The sequence below is a fragment of the Nicotiana attenuata genome, unplaced genomic scaffold (assembly GCF_001879085.1).
Source record: "Nicotiana attenuata strain UT unplaced genomic scaffold, NIATTr2, whole genome shotgun sequence".
In the NCBI taxonomy this organism is placed as follows: Eukaryota; Viridiplantae; Streptophyta; class Magnoliopsida; order Solanales; family Solanaceae; genus Nicotiana; species Nicotiana attenuata.
The window spans coordinates 108707-123084 of NW_017671279.1; the positions used below are offsets into that span (position 1 = coordinate 108707).

Here is a 14378-nt window from a genome sequence, read left to right on the forward strand (position 1 = left end):
TGCAATGGTAGCCTTTAAACTAATTTACATAGACTTAACAATTTCAACAAAATGTAGTGGAATTATAATTATGTATGTTACTAATTATTTAATTAATTATCTATAAATGAAACATACTTCGAATTATAGCACTAATTTCAAAGTATTAATATAGTAACTAATTCAGTAGAAATTAAGGAGTAATTTTGTCAAATTATAAAACATATGTAATAGTAAATACATTTGTAATTACACAATATTAGTACTATGTGATTAATTTTGAAACTAATACTTAATTAATTGATAAAATAGATATTTCATAGGAAAAAATACTTTAAAAGTATTTATTGTAAATATTTAAGCGTGAATAAACTAATTTTAAAAAGGGAGGATCAAAATTGGCCGTCAAAAGCAGTTGTCCCAGCCTGAATCAGATTCTAGATGACCCGAAATTCACCTTTCACAAGCGCAGCATGCTAGATTCCGCCCAAGATAGACTTTTGAATCACTCAATTTGGCCTTAAATGAGAGAGACATGATCTTTTGAAGATTTAAAGGAAATCTGAAATTTATGGATGAACTTAGGGACATAACCGATATTTTCGAAATTGTCGTACCAGAAAATTCAACAATTGCAAAATCTTACTTTTAGCACACGAACTCATTCGGAACCTCCCGAATACAAATCATATATGAATTTCAATCATAAACGCGTTACCAACCTAATCGCGCACTCAAACATCGAAAAGAGGTCGTCTTAACCCGATATTGACCGTGGTCAAACTCAAAATTCTTAACTTAACTAGTCTCTCAACCAATGATCCAAAATACACCCGAGCCCCTCAGGGCCCCGTTGATAATAGGCTAGATTCATGAAATTTGGCGACTGTTTATGCCCCAGCTTGATTATGTTCACTGTTATAATATAGTTAAGTGGGCTCTAATTGTGAATTTCACACTTTGCAGGAGTGAGTGGCATGCATGAGGCCTTAAATCTGTATCTGGAGCTAAATTGAAGCAAGAAAAGCCCCTAGAAGCTGAGTACGTGGGAAAACGAGAGAAAGAAGAGATAAAATGAAGACCTGGACTAGCGCGTCCACTAGCGCGACTGCGCTAGCCCAGGAAGTCGAGGCAGAATGATAGGCTATATGTGCGGTCATTAGCGCGTTCACTAGCACGACCGCGCTAGCCCAGTTCCCGAAAATTAAACTTCAGGGTTAAATTTGGAAGTTTGGGGGCAAATCCACTTAACCTATAGAAGGTCTAGCTCGCCCAAGAGATTATTATCACGGTTTTCATAACTTAGTTGAAGGCAAGGAGAGGCAAGAGGCAAGGAGGATAATTCAACACTGATTTCTTCCTTTCTTCCATTTGTGTTTTACGATTTGTGATGAATTTGAATATTGTTATGATGAACACTAGTATGAGTAGCTAAATATCTAGTCTAAGGTTTTGATGGAACCTATTGAGGGATGAATTTCTTGTTATGTTAATATAGTTTGCCCAGTTTAATCTCTATTTGTTCAACTGCGTTCTTGTTGTAGTTAATTGATAGGATCCTCAATTAGTTGTGCCTATTTAGTGTGCATAACTCGGGAGAGAGTACATATTTAGGTCATTGTTGCACAACACCACTCCCAAAGTATATGAGAGATCAATAACCGAGGGTTTAAAGGCGGGATTAGGGATAACAAAGCCTTGGGTGCAATCTAAAGTGAGCTGTAATAAACTAAGCCAGCTAGCGTAACTCGGGAGAGTGCGTCTAGTAAATTGTCGTGATTATTCGGGAGAGATTTGCGATTAATAAGAGTGCTCATGATTGACAAAGACGATTAGGCAATTCTATGTGAAACATACAGGAAGGAATTCCATCAAGAGGGGAAATCATAACCTTAGGACCTCCTCTTAATTGTTTACAACTTAATCATAGTTAGTTTTCAGTTGCTTATTTACATTCATTCTTAGTTAGTAGAAACATCCTTAATTGTTATTCAGAAAGTTTGGGAAGTTGATTACGTAGAATTTCGTAAGTCTAACGAGAGTAATTGATAGGTTAATTCCTTGTGGGTTCGACTCTGGCTAAATACTCAGATTATATTTGCAACATCCGCGTGTCCTTTTTATAAGGCATAGTTGGGCGTGATCAAATTTTGGCGCCGTTGCCGGGGAATTAACGGTGTTATCAATTAAAATTGAAAGAAATACCAAAATTCTTATTGTTGTCATTTTTCTTCCTTTTAAATCTTTACATTGAAATTTTAACGTTTGTTGACTTGGTTGTACAGGTGCATGCCTAGAAACTCATCGAGGACAGGTGAAGTATTCGAAGCTCTATCTGATCCCGAGAAGGTTTTTAAGGCCTTGAACCGGGCCAACCGAAAAAGCAAACAGCAACAAACAATTGAATAAGTCGATCTGGACATGGGAGATCACGAAGTAGACCCAGCTGCACCAATAGCACCAGTGGCACCTCTTGTGCTAGAGGCTGCTCTCTATGACTGGGCACAACCCACAGCTGAAAATCTGGCCACGGAGATTTTAGTCCCACAAATACAGGCGGAATCGTTCTAAATGACGAACAACATGCTGCACTTGTTGCAAAACAAGGGACTATTTTCGGGGTCACAGGTCGAAGATCCTCAACAGCACTTGAAGAATTTCCTGTCAATCTGCAAAACTCAAAGGTAGCCCAACGTAACTCAGGAAGCAATCAAGCTATTATTGTTTCCATTCTCAGTGATAGGAGCTGCCCAGACCTGGCTAAACTCACTCCCCANCGACTTTCGGGTTTTGCATCTGGTCGTTTTGTTTTTCAGATGACTGAGTTCCCATTCCTTTGCTTAGTTCTTGTAAAACGAGTTTACTTCTAGGAACATGGTTCATCAAATAGTCCTCTTCAAGAAACTTAGCATTTGTGCTAACAATTACCTTCTTCTCTTTAGGACAATTGAATAAACCACCTTTCGTCCCTTTTGGATAACCTACAAACACGCATACATCCGTTCTTGCCTCCAATTTATATGTTTTCCCTTTCAGCACATGTGCCGGACAACCCCAAACTCGAATATGCCGCAGACTAGGCTTGCGCCCAGTCCACAATTCTGTAGGGATCAAAGGTACACTTTGAGGGAACTAAATTCAGAACGTAATTCGCTGTTTCTAAGGCATGTCCCTAAAATGACGAAGGCAAATTGGAATAACTCATCATTTATCTAACCGCTTCTATAAGAGTCCTATTTCTTCTTTCAGCCACACCATTTTGTTGTGGGGTGCAGATAATTGAGATGTAATTCCACATTCTGATAAATAACTAATGGATTCCGCAGAGAGGTACTCCCCACCACGATCATATCGTATTGTCTTGATATATTTATTATGTCGCTTTTCACTCTCAGTTTTAAATTCTTTGAACTTTTCAAAACATTCAGACTTTCGACGCAACAAATAAATATATCTATATTTTGAGTAATCATCTATGAAAGTCACAAAATACTCAAAACCACCTCTTGCGCTGACATTCATTGGACCACACAAATCAGAATGAATTAACTCTAATTTATCACTTGCTCGATTTCCTTTTGAGGGGAAATTTCATTTTGTCATTTTTCCTTCTAAGATTCACAAGTTGGTAGTGCCTCCACTTTCAATGAACTTAAAGGTCCATCCTTGACCAACCTTGAAATTTTGTTTAGATTTATANAACAAAAATACCATTAATCAATGTAGCCGAAGAAAGATAATGTTTATCATGAGTAATAACACATTTATCAATGTCATAACCATCTCTCATAGCGCTAGAAACCGAAATTAAATTCCTTCAAGTGGAAGGTACATATAATGTGTCCTTTAAAGCTAAAACTCTACCACTACCAAACGAAATACTAATATTTCCTAATGCTAAAGTTGGGGCTGCAAACCATCTGCTTGATAAACATTGATTTCTCCTCTACTTAGCCGCAGCATTACCTGAAACCCCTGCAAATAAGTGAAGACATGATTAGTGGCTCCCGAATCTATACACCATGACATGGTAGAAACAGCCGCTAAAAGAGTTTCAACGACAAGTAGATGTAAATCATCTGGTTTATTTTTTAGCTTGGCTAGATAAGTTGGACACTACTTCTTATGATTCCTAGGTTTCTTGTAGTGATAACACTTGCCCTTAGCCTTTTTCACACCAGCAGTTGCACCACCACAGAGGGTTTTTGAGCCTTTTTCTTCTTCTGCCCGCCTCTTGGCTTAGAAGAAGCACCTGCCTCAAAATTCAATGCCACAGGAAGAGCTTGTGACTCGATAATAGTCTCTGCTGACTGCAGCTCATTCAGCAATTTCGCAAGTGACAAATCCATTGTGTTCATATTATAATTCAGGCGAAACTGCTGAAAACTGTCAGGTAGAGTCTGGAGGATCATTTCAACCTGCGTATCCTTATCAATGTTAGCTCCTAGGACCTCAAATTCATTCAGAAGACTCATCATCTTCAGAACATGGTCCCTAACCGATGAACCTTCAACCATTTTGGTATTCAGAAGAGCTTTCATGGCAGTCTGCTTAGCCGCACGATTCTGATCTCCAAATATTTCTTTGAGATTTTCCAGAATGTCATAAGTAGACTCCATTGACTGATGCTGATGTTGCAGAATATTTGACATGGATGCCAGAATGTAACACCACGCCATCTCATCAGCCTTTACCCATTTGTGGTAAGCCTTTTGTTCATCATCCGTAGCATCATCTCCAGGTTTCTCTGGACACACCTCATCGAGCAAAAATTTGTACTCTTCAGCAATTAGGACAATGTCCAAGTTTCGTTTCCAATCAACATAATTCGGACCCTCAAGTTTGTTTTGAGAAAGAATAGCAGAAAGGGGATTGAAAGCAGTCATTGTTAATCTGGGAGACAATTAATTAAATAGATCAAAATCAGTCATGTATTATTTAAATATTAAGATTCAAAACACACTACATATATATAATCTATGCACCTTGAACAACAAATTTCGATGGAAAAAGAGCTATTCTTGTAATATACACATATAATAACATATTATTCACTCCTTAAATTTAAACAGGTCATACTCAGATGGAGAGTAAATTGTTAATTTAAGTCAAGTGAATATCAAGATTCAACATATATTAGTCCCATTGAACCAACATGCATACTCAGATGGAGAGTAAATAAATACAAGTAATCAACAACTAGTATAACCTAGTGATTATCCATAATGAGTTTATCCGATATGGAAGAAGACCTACGTCAACGTGTAAAAACATTATATCACTAGAATTTAACCCTGGAGTCCATAGGAAATGATCTCTACCACTACTGGATTAAAAACAACTCAAAAACATTTTGAAAATTTCTAGAAAATTAAAAAAAACCGTCCAAAACATCATCTAAATGACCCCGAAAGCCCAAAAACGGCTTATATCATGAGCAAAGCTAATGTGTATTGCTCACTGGGCCGTTTGGCATGGACCTGCCAAGTTTCAGGTCAATCGGAGTCCGTCAACATGTTGACCTCCGATTTTCTGGCCAATTCGGTCAAATAGTGACTTTTGTGTTTTTCATGGATTAATGTAACTTTCAGATTATTCAAATCAAATATCATCAACTATAAGCAGACATTACATGATTTTCAGAATAATCATAATACTCACACAAATATTCATGCCAAAAAAACAAAACAGTTTTACCGAATTCAATACAATCTTTGCATGTAATTCAAAACTTGCATATTAACATATACTAACTTTTATTGTTCATCCTCATCATTTAACTAGACGTGAGTAGGCTCTGATACCAATTGTTCGATTATATATGCAGCGGAAGCAATTGCAGTATAATATTCACGTGCGAATTAAACAATTTTTATCGGGACGTGCCAAATACAACAATATATCTATGACTGGCCGGTTTGTTTTGTGTAGACCTGGGTTGTAATTCCTCTTCTTTGGGCTTGTCTCCGAGCCCAATGGCTTGAATTTAGTTCAGCACTATCACCTGATTTGCATTAGGCCAATAGCAAATTAAATGGGCCTTTTGGAGACATTGCTCAATAGAAAGGTCATAGACCTTATAGGATATCCTTTAAAATAAACGAGGTGAGCCCCGCCAAATAAAACGCATAAATTGCGGGGCCCTCTTTAAGTGATCCTATTAAAATACCTAAAATTCGGGACGTGCCGTTTAGCGAATTTCACGGTCTCCCGCAAAGATAATAAACACGTTACTTGCTTTAGATCCGTTACTTAAATAATTTTACCTTCCTACATACGGGTGCATATTTATGTGACCCAAATTCAAATCTCAACGAAGTCGAAATGTGTCAAAAACTGCGGGTGCATTTATGTGACGTGGTTCGAGACGTATTTTCACGACGTTGCAAGTCTCTTTAGAAAAAATAATAATAAGAATAATAAAGCAGTTCAAAGTTAAAAAGCACATAGGTTAAAACATGTACTAAAATCAAATAAATAAGCCAAATATGACAGTTGAGCGACCGTGCTAGAACCATGGAACCTGGGAATGCCTAACACCTTCTCCCAGGTTAACAGAAGTGTGGAGTACAAAAGCCGGGAGAAGATGTTAGGCATTCCCAGGTTCTGTGGTTCTAGCACGGTCGCTCAACTGCCATATTTGGCTTATTTATTTGATTTTAGTACATGTTTTAACCTATGTGCTTTTTAACTTTGAACTGCTTTATTATTCTTATTTTTTTTTTTAAAGAGACTTGCAACGTCGTGAAAACACGTCTCGAACCACGTCACATAAATGCACCCGCGGTTTTTGACACATTTCGACTTCGTTGAGATTTGAATTTGGGTCACATAAATGTGCACCCATATGTAGGAAGGTAAAATTATTTAAGTAACGGACCTAAAGCAACTAACGTGTTTATTATCTTTGCGGGAGACCGTGAAATTCGCTAAACGGCACGTCCCGAATTCTAGGTATTTTAATAGGATCACTTAAAGAGGGCCCCGCAATTTATGCGTTTTATTTGGCGGGGCTCACCTCGTTTATTTTAAAGGATATCCTATAAGGTCTATGACCTTTCTATTTAGCAATGTCTCCAAAAGGCCCATTTAATTTGCTATTGGCCTAATGCAAATCAGGTGATAGTGCTGAACTAAATTCAAGCCATTGGGCTCCGAGACAAGCCCAAAGAAGAGGAATTACAACCCAGGTCTACACAAAACAAACCGGCCAGTCATAGATATATTGTTGTATTTGTGACCCACCAGCTAGAAGTCTCCTCCGGCTTTGCAGGCTGTAAGAGCGCGGAAGATTTCAGCTAATATCATGGGCGCAAGAGTGCTTTTGGCTTGAGTGAGTAGAGTGCTGACGACCCCGGCTATTTTTATGTCAATGTTTCCGTCTTTCCTCGGAAATACCAAAAGCCCCAGAAAAACCACCATAAAAGCAAAACGCCTATGTTCTTCCCATTTTTGGCGGTTTCCTTTGCTACATATCTTGTTTTCCGGGTTGTTGAACCCTCCTATGTGGCCATATCTGTGGTATATGAAGTGTGGAGTACAAAAGCCATTCGCCAGATCTGTGTTGTGGACCGTCCTTCTTATCTTCAGTGAGTCTAAGAATCTGTGCACAGCTACAATTCTCGGGGCAACCAAATACTTATGTCTTAAAGGAACCTTATCATTTCCGATGTAGCCAGCTATTTCTTCTAAGGTCGGGGTAAGTTCAAAGTCCAAAAAATGGAACACGTTGTGTGTCGGGTCCCAGCATGTGACCAATGCTCTTATGATGTCTCCCCGAGGCACAATCTCCAACAAACCGGTAAGCCCTTTCAAATATTTTTTGACTTCATCTTGCCCTTCTCCTCCTAGATCGTTCCACCACAGACGCAACTCCAAAGGGATTTTATGCATGATTGAGAAAGGTTCATTTTGAATCGTGCTCATCCTGCACATTTATTAAGGTGATTTAATCACTTATTTTGACCTAAAAGGGAAAAAAGACACTATTTTTTGTTCAAATTTCCAATTTAAAACAGACAGCCGGTTTTGCGGATACGGCCTTCTAGCACTTCGAGAAGAAGATTTTAAGGCTGTGCCCGCTAACTGGCCAAAAATTGGAAAAAGACCAAAGGTGGTTGTTTATGCAAAGTCAGCCTTCCGGCGTCCCTTTCGGGAACATTCGGCTATTTTCGACAAAAACGGCATCATCTTACCTATTTACAATAAAAATAAATTTTTGTTCATTTTGGGCTATTTTCGCAAAAAGAAATTGGACCCGATGAGGGTTGCCTACGTATCCCACACCCTGTGGGAATCAAACTGGCGTAGTTCGGGCAAACACAACAAACTATTTGTGAAAACAAGACTCCTTTTTTTTTCTTTCATTTTCCATTGACAAATAAAACAAACTATTTTTTGAAAACGAGACTCTTTTTTTCTTTTCTTCTTTTTCCATAAAACAAACTATTTTTGAAAACAAGACTCTTTTTTCTCTTTCATTTTTCATTGGCAAATAAAACAAACTATTTTTTGAAAACAAGACTCTTTTTTTTCATTTCCTTTTTGTCTTTTTTTTTCTATTTTCTCAAAAATTCGGCAGAGTTTCGACGCTATTTGGACATTGGTTTTTTCCCAAACAGGTAATTATCTCTCTTTAACCCTCATATCGCTATTTCTTTTAAAAGTCGGTCAGCATGCAAATCCAAAACAGATAAATGCACAAGTAGGATGCATCAGGATGGTCCATTATTCCGGGTACACCTGTCCTAGACGGACCCAACCCCTGTGTTGAGTCCCCTAAGTCAAAATGCACGTGATGCAGATAAGCGTTCCAACTAGGGATCCGGCATGAAGTCAAGTTATTCTAGGTTCAAAACCTGAGTATATGTTCTAGACTGTGTACCCGAGCGGACAACTCGAGTCGAGAAGGGGGCTACGTACCGGAAACCAAAAGGCCATCTGGCTTAGTAACTTGTCCGGCCTCTTTCTTATTTTAAGGTATGACACTAACAGAATATGGAGTCTCAACCAGTAAGAACATCCCCGGAGATGAGAAGAGAAGGGTTTCATCACAGTTCATATACAATTCAAATAATATCAAAGCGGTAAAGCAGTTAGCACATTTAGCATGAAACATGTAGAAAAATCAGATAAAGCCAAATATAACAATATATCTAAGCTCGAATTCTGAACCCTGAACCAAAGTTCTAGGTTTGTGTCCCCAGCAGAGTCGCCAGAGCTGTCACGCCTCCTTTTTCCTACACCCCGTAAGAGTGTAAAGGAGATTTTCCAATTAAAGAACAATCGAGACGGGATTTATTTATTAAAGATTCAGAGTCGCCACTTGGGAGATTTATGGTGTCCCAAGTCACCGGTTGAATCCCGAATCGAGGAAAAGAATGACTCTGTTTGACAGTCTGCGAACCAGAAATCCGAGTAAGGAATTCTGTTAACCCGGGAGAAGGTGTTAGGCATTCCCAGGTTCCGTGGTTCTAGCACGGTCGCTCAACTGTCATATTTGGCTTATTTATTTGATTTTAGTACATTTTTTCACCTATGTGTTTTTTAACTTTGAACTGCTTTATTATTCTTATTATTATTTTTTTTAAAAGAGACTTGCAACGTCGTGAAAACACGTCTCGAACCACGTCACATAAATGCACCCGTGGTTTTTGACACATTTCGACTTCGTTGAGATTTGGATTTGGGTCACATAAATGTGCACCCGTATGTAAGAAGGTAAAATTATTTAAGTAACGGACCTAAAGCAACTAACGTGTTTATTATCTTTGCGGGAGACCGTGAAATTCGCTAAACGGCACGTTCCGAATTCTAGGTATTTTAATAGGATCACTTAAAGAGGGCCCCGCAATTTATGCGTTTTATTTGGCGGGGCTCACCTCGTTTATTTTAAAGGATATCCTATAAGGTCTATGACCTTTCTATTGAGCAATGTCTCCAAAAGGCCCATTTAATTTGCTATTGGCCTAATGCAAATCAGGTGATAGTGCTAAACTAAATTCAAGCCATTGGGCTCCGAGACAAGCCCAAAGAAGAGGAATTATAACCCAGGTCTACACAAAACAAACCGGCCAGTCATAGGCCTTGGCCCAAGCCCAAACGAAAAGGGGATCAGAACTGGACCTGGGCCGCGCGTCAGAGGAACTGAGGCCCAACCTACTCGAAAATAGGCTGTTGAGCCCTGATCTTTAAACCAAACAGAATCTCAATTTGATTAAAACAAAATCCACTAAAGTTAGTTCAAGCTATTCTAAGTGTGTTCAATAATTTTTGTAATGAGGGAAAGCGATGTACACCTACTCAAATCAACGGGATACTGATTGTTTTGATTCCAGTTTCATGCTCAGATTATGTCTAACTAAACGTATTACTACAATATGCAGAAGGCAATGATTAAACCAAAGTAATTACTAACTAATTGAAATATCAAATTCAAACAAACAAACTTAACAAATTAAATGCTATTTTTGATCTTAGAACCAGAAACACTGAAAATTAAACTGAAACTCTATGTGTTAACTATGCATTTAACGTTTCCTGTGCATTTCAGTATTTGAGTCTAAAAACCAACTTTCAATTCTTATCACCTTCTAACTTTAACCCTTGAAACTAACTAATGCTATATTCACTAGCACAAATCAACAACTACTAACAAATGCATTCACAAACTACTGATAAACAGTCCAAATGTCAAATACAGTCTATATAGTCCCACTACAGTCCTGATAAGTCGAAAGAACCTACGATAAGCAGTAGAACAATCAAACTCTACAACAAAACTCAAGTAACAACTTCATTTCACTTTCAGCTTGTGATATACATCAAATCGAGCTCGGGATGTGTACCTGGAGTCAAAGTACAATAAGAAGAAGGAGAATCAGTAGCAAATAGCAAAGCAGCAGCTCGAATTCGAGTGTACAGTCCAGCAACAGTGTCAAACAAAGCCCAGGAAGTGTTTTAATACCAAATCAACCAGTGAAACAATTAGAACAGCTTGAAATAAACCCACGGGAATTTGAAACCCAAACCAGGAGCATTTAGGAACTTGATTTAACAGCTGAACTTGAAACTGATCTAAGGAAACTTCAATGTAGCAGTATTTTTCGAAGTTTTCTGTTGCTTTTGCCTTTTTTTTTTATTTTTCTGAAGAAGCTAAGATCTAAGATGAATTTCTCTAACTCTAAAACTTTCAGATTGGTTTTTGAATTTGAAATTCGAATTTCAGATTGTGGAAACTTGTAGAAAGCTTTTAGGGGGGAATTTTTCAGATGCTCAAAACTTGCAAATGAAGGCAGGTAGGCTGCCTTTTATAGGCAGGAAAGGGGCAGGAAGCTTCTAGAATTCATTCACTCATTTTTCCCCCTTTTTTATTTTCAGATTTTGTTCATTAGTCCTAAAATTTTGACTTGTTGCCTAAGTTATTACCCTAAGTTATTGAAATTACAATTAAGGCCCTCTTCTAGAAGAGTCTAGGGTATTCCAACTTAACCTACAGCATCTCTGTGCCACTCTAAGTACCTAAATTGCCCTTGAACTCATACTGAATTTACTAGCCTAGTACAGCTATAACCAAACAATTTGTTTAACTAGGGTTAACTAAACTAAGCCTAGGATTATTTGAAACTAAACACCAAACCATGGAATTATTAATAACAATTACTAATTAAACTGACTTAAACTAATTAACACCAGCTAGCAACAATCATAAGGGATTGAAATTCAAACAAGGCTTCAAAAACAGGATCGATTAATGAATCAAAGACAGATAAAGACAGATTCGAACCAAAAATTAAACTAAAATCTAAACTACCAATCCAGGATTAAACAAAATGAAACAAAATTAAACTACAAAACAATTATTGGAACAGAATGAAACACATACGGAACCCAAAACTAAGAAACAAAACAGAAATAGACGAAAAAGCTTACTGCATTAATATCTATATCAAATGCATTCAAACAACGACTAAACTAATTATCAACCAAAGCAAGATCAAATCACAGGAAGCAAAAGGAGAAGAGCAGAAGAAGAAAGAAACAAAAACAAGAGAAGAATAGGGGGAAACTCACTATTAGACTCAAATGCTCCTGTATTGGACAAGTGATACGCAAAGGATGCTTGTGCGAATGAATTTGGCCTTGGCCCAGAAAATTCGAACCCTAGATGTAAAATTGAAGGACTTCGGTTGGGATTCTTGTGCAATAAACATGAGAATGGGGCTTAGAGTGGCCTGGGGGTTGTGGAGTACAAATTTGGTATGGTATGGGTGGCGGCGCTAGGGTTTGACTTATTCGAGGTGTTTGGGTGATATTTGAAGGAAATCAATGGTGGATATAGAACGGGGAGGTGAAGGAGAGGGGGTGGTGTAAATTTGAGCGAGTTTGGAGGTTTACCGCCGCCGTAAGCGATTTTCGGCGGCGGAATGAGGCGGAGCAGGCGACGGAGACGGGGAGGGGGGGGGCAGGGTGGTACGAGGAAGATAACGTTTGTCTCTATATTTTCTAAAGTGTTTATTACACTTTTATGTAAACTCCTTGAACGAATCTGGACCGTTGGATGATGGAAAATGAACGGTCGGGATTTCTTGACGCCAAAACGGCGTCGTTTGAGCTTTAAGTGGCCGGACCGGATCGAGAACCTTTGGGCTGGGGTTAATTTGAAATGGGTTTGAGGGATTGGGCTAGATTTCAAACGGATTTGGCCCAAAAAATAGGTAATCCATGAAGACCACTCAAATTTCTTTTAATTTCCTCTCTTTTTTTTAAATTTCTTTTATTTACTTTTTCTGATATTTGTTAAATGCAAAATTAAAAATAAAAGCCCAAATTGACTCTAAAATTATACTACTTAATTTCCAAATGCATTAATTCCTGATTTAAATGCAAACTAAGACAATTAAAAATATAAGTGCAAAAAGAACCATTTTTGTTATTTCTTTATTTCTTTGTAACATTAATCACTAATTAATCCTAAAATGTGAAATTAAACCTAATTAAAATGCACAAACTAAATGCAAACAATTACCACAAAATGTCACAAAATCCTCCAAGTTGTAAAATAATGAAAGAAATCATTTTGTTTGAATTTCTGGGAGTAATTCATATAGGGCAAAAATCACGTGCTCACAAGCACATACGGAGATTATTCGAATTACCTCTTGAAGCATGAACAAAGCAAATAAATATCCGTCTCCAGTCCCAGAGTTGCAAGACCTCAACAAACTTCCACAGTCTTCTACCATGTTACCCAAATAATATCCGAAAAGAGAGAATTTTAGGTGGGCGAATTCAAGGAAGAAAAATGTGTGTTTTTTCAATGCCAAAAACGACCAGCCATATCCCATGTATATATAGCTACGTTTTTAGGTTAAAACCCCTCTCCAAAACCTGTTAGGTTTTCTTCTTCCACTAAGGAAAGGTTTCCTTTATTTCCTATTATTTAGGCACAGTAGGGACCACAAAATTTAATTAACAAGGCTTCCTATTATGGAACTAATTTCAAAATTTAAAATTAATTTCTTCCATAATAAATTACGAATTATTCCACTAAAAATTCGTAATTGCACTGCTTAGTTCAATTTCGAAATTCTTCCATAAAACCTTATTTAACTCCCCATGTTAAGATTCAGATACTAACCAATCAAATTAAATTACTGACAATTTAATTTATTGGTTACTTCCTTTAGAGTTTCACTTAACTTATTTCATGTGTCGGATACAAAATCCACCGGCCGGGTTTACACATGAAAACCTATAATCTTTTATAAAGAAGTATCATCAATCTCAAAAACCGAGACATAGATTCTATCAACTAATTATTGCTTTGCCAATGTATATCATTATTGTCCAATTTACCAGGCTTATTGACCCACGAAAGAATCTCGCCTTTTAATAAATCAAAACAATAAATAATATACACAACTAATAATAATTATATCAAGATTAAGAGTATAAGTACATTGAATGGACTAGAGAAATTATTTTATTAAGTCAGTATAAAATACCTATCTCTACTTAGATCCGTTCAATACATACAAAATGTACTAGCACAAGAAGTTGGAATTAAACCATTCCCATAATCAAGATAAATTTTATTTAATCTTGTGCTACAACCATTCCGATGGTTTGTCCAATTCCATCATTGGATTGTGAACATAAACTTTATGACTTATAAGAACCGATGATTTAATCTTTCGTGTATAAGCTAAACTCTATACACTAAATGTTGGACTTTAAGCCATTGGGCTTTAAAGTAGAAGAAGTGTGAATTGGAAATGGAGGGAAATAAAATGGAGGGAAATTAAAAATTTGAAGAAGTGAACTTTTGTCATGCACTTTGTCCCTCATTGGTGAGGGACAACCACATTTGTGTGCTTATATATATAGAATCACTTCTT

At 37.3% G+C, this 14378-nt stretch overlaps 1 protein-coding gene across 1 annotated transcript; it reads right to left on the bottom strand.

Annotated features, from left to right (window-relative positions):
• Positions 1-2745: 2745 nt before the first annotated feature.
• On the bottom strand, positions 2746-4865 carry LOC109207249. The gene is made up of 3 exons (XM_019370136.1): positions 4158-4865; positions 3897-3954; positions 2746-3080 (listed from the first exon to the last, which is right to left on the bottom strand). Exons 1-3 carry the CDS (start codon positions 4863-4865, stop codon positions 2746-2748), a joined length of 1101 nt encoding a protein of 366 aa, XP_019225681.1.
• Positions 4866-14378: the final 9513 nt, after the last annotated feature.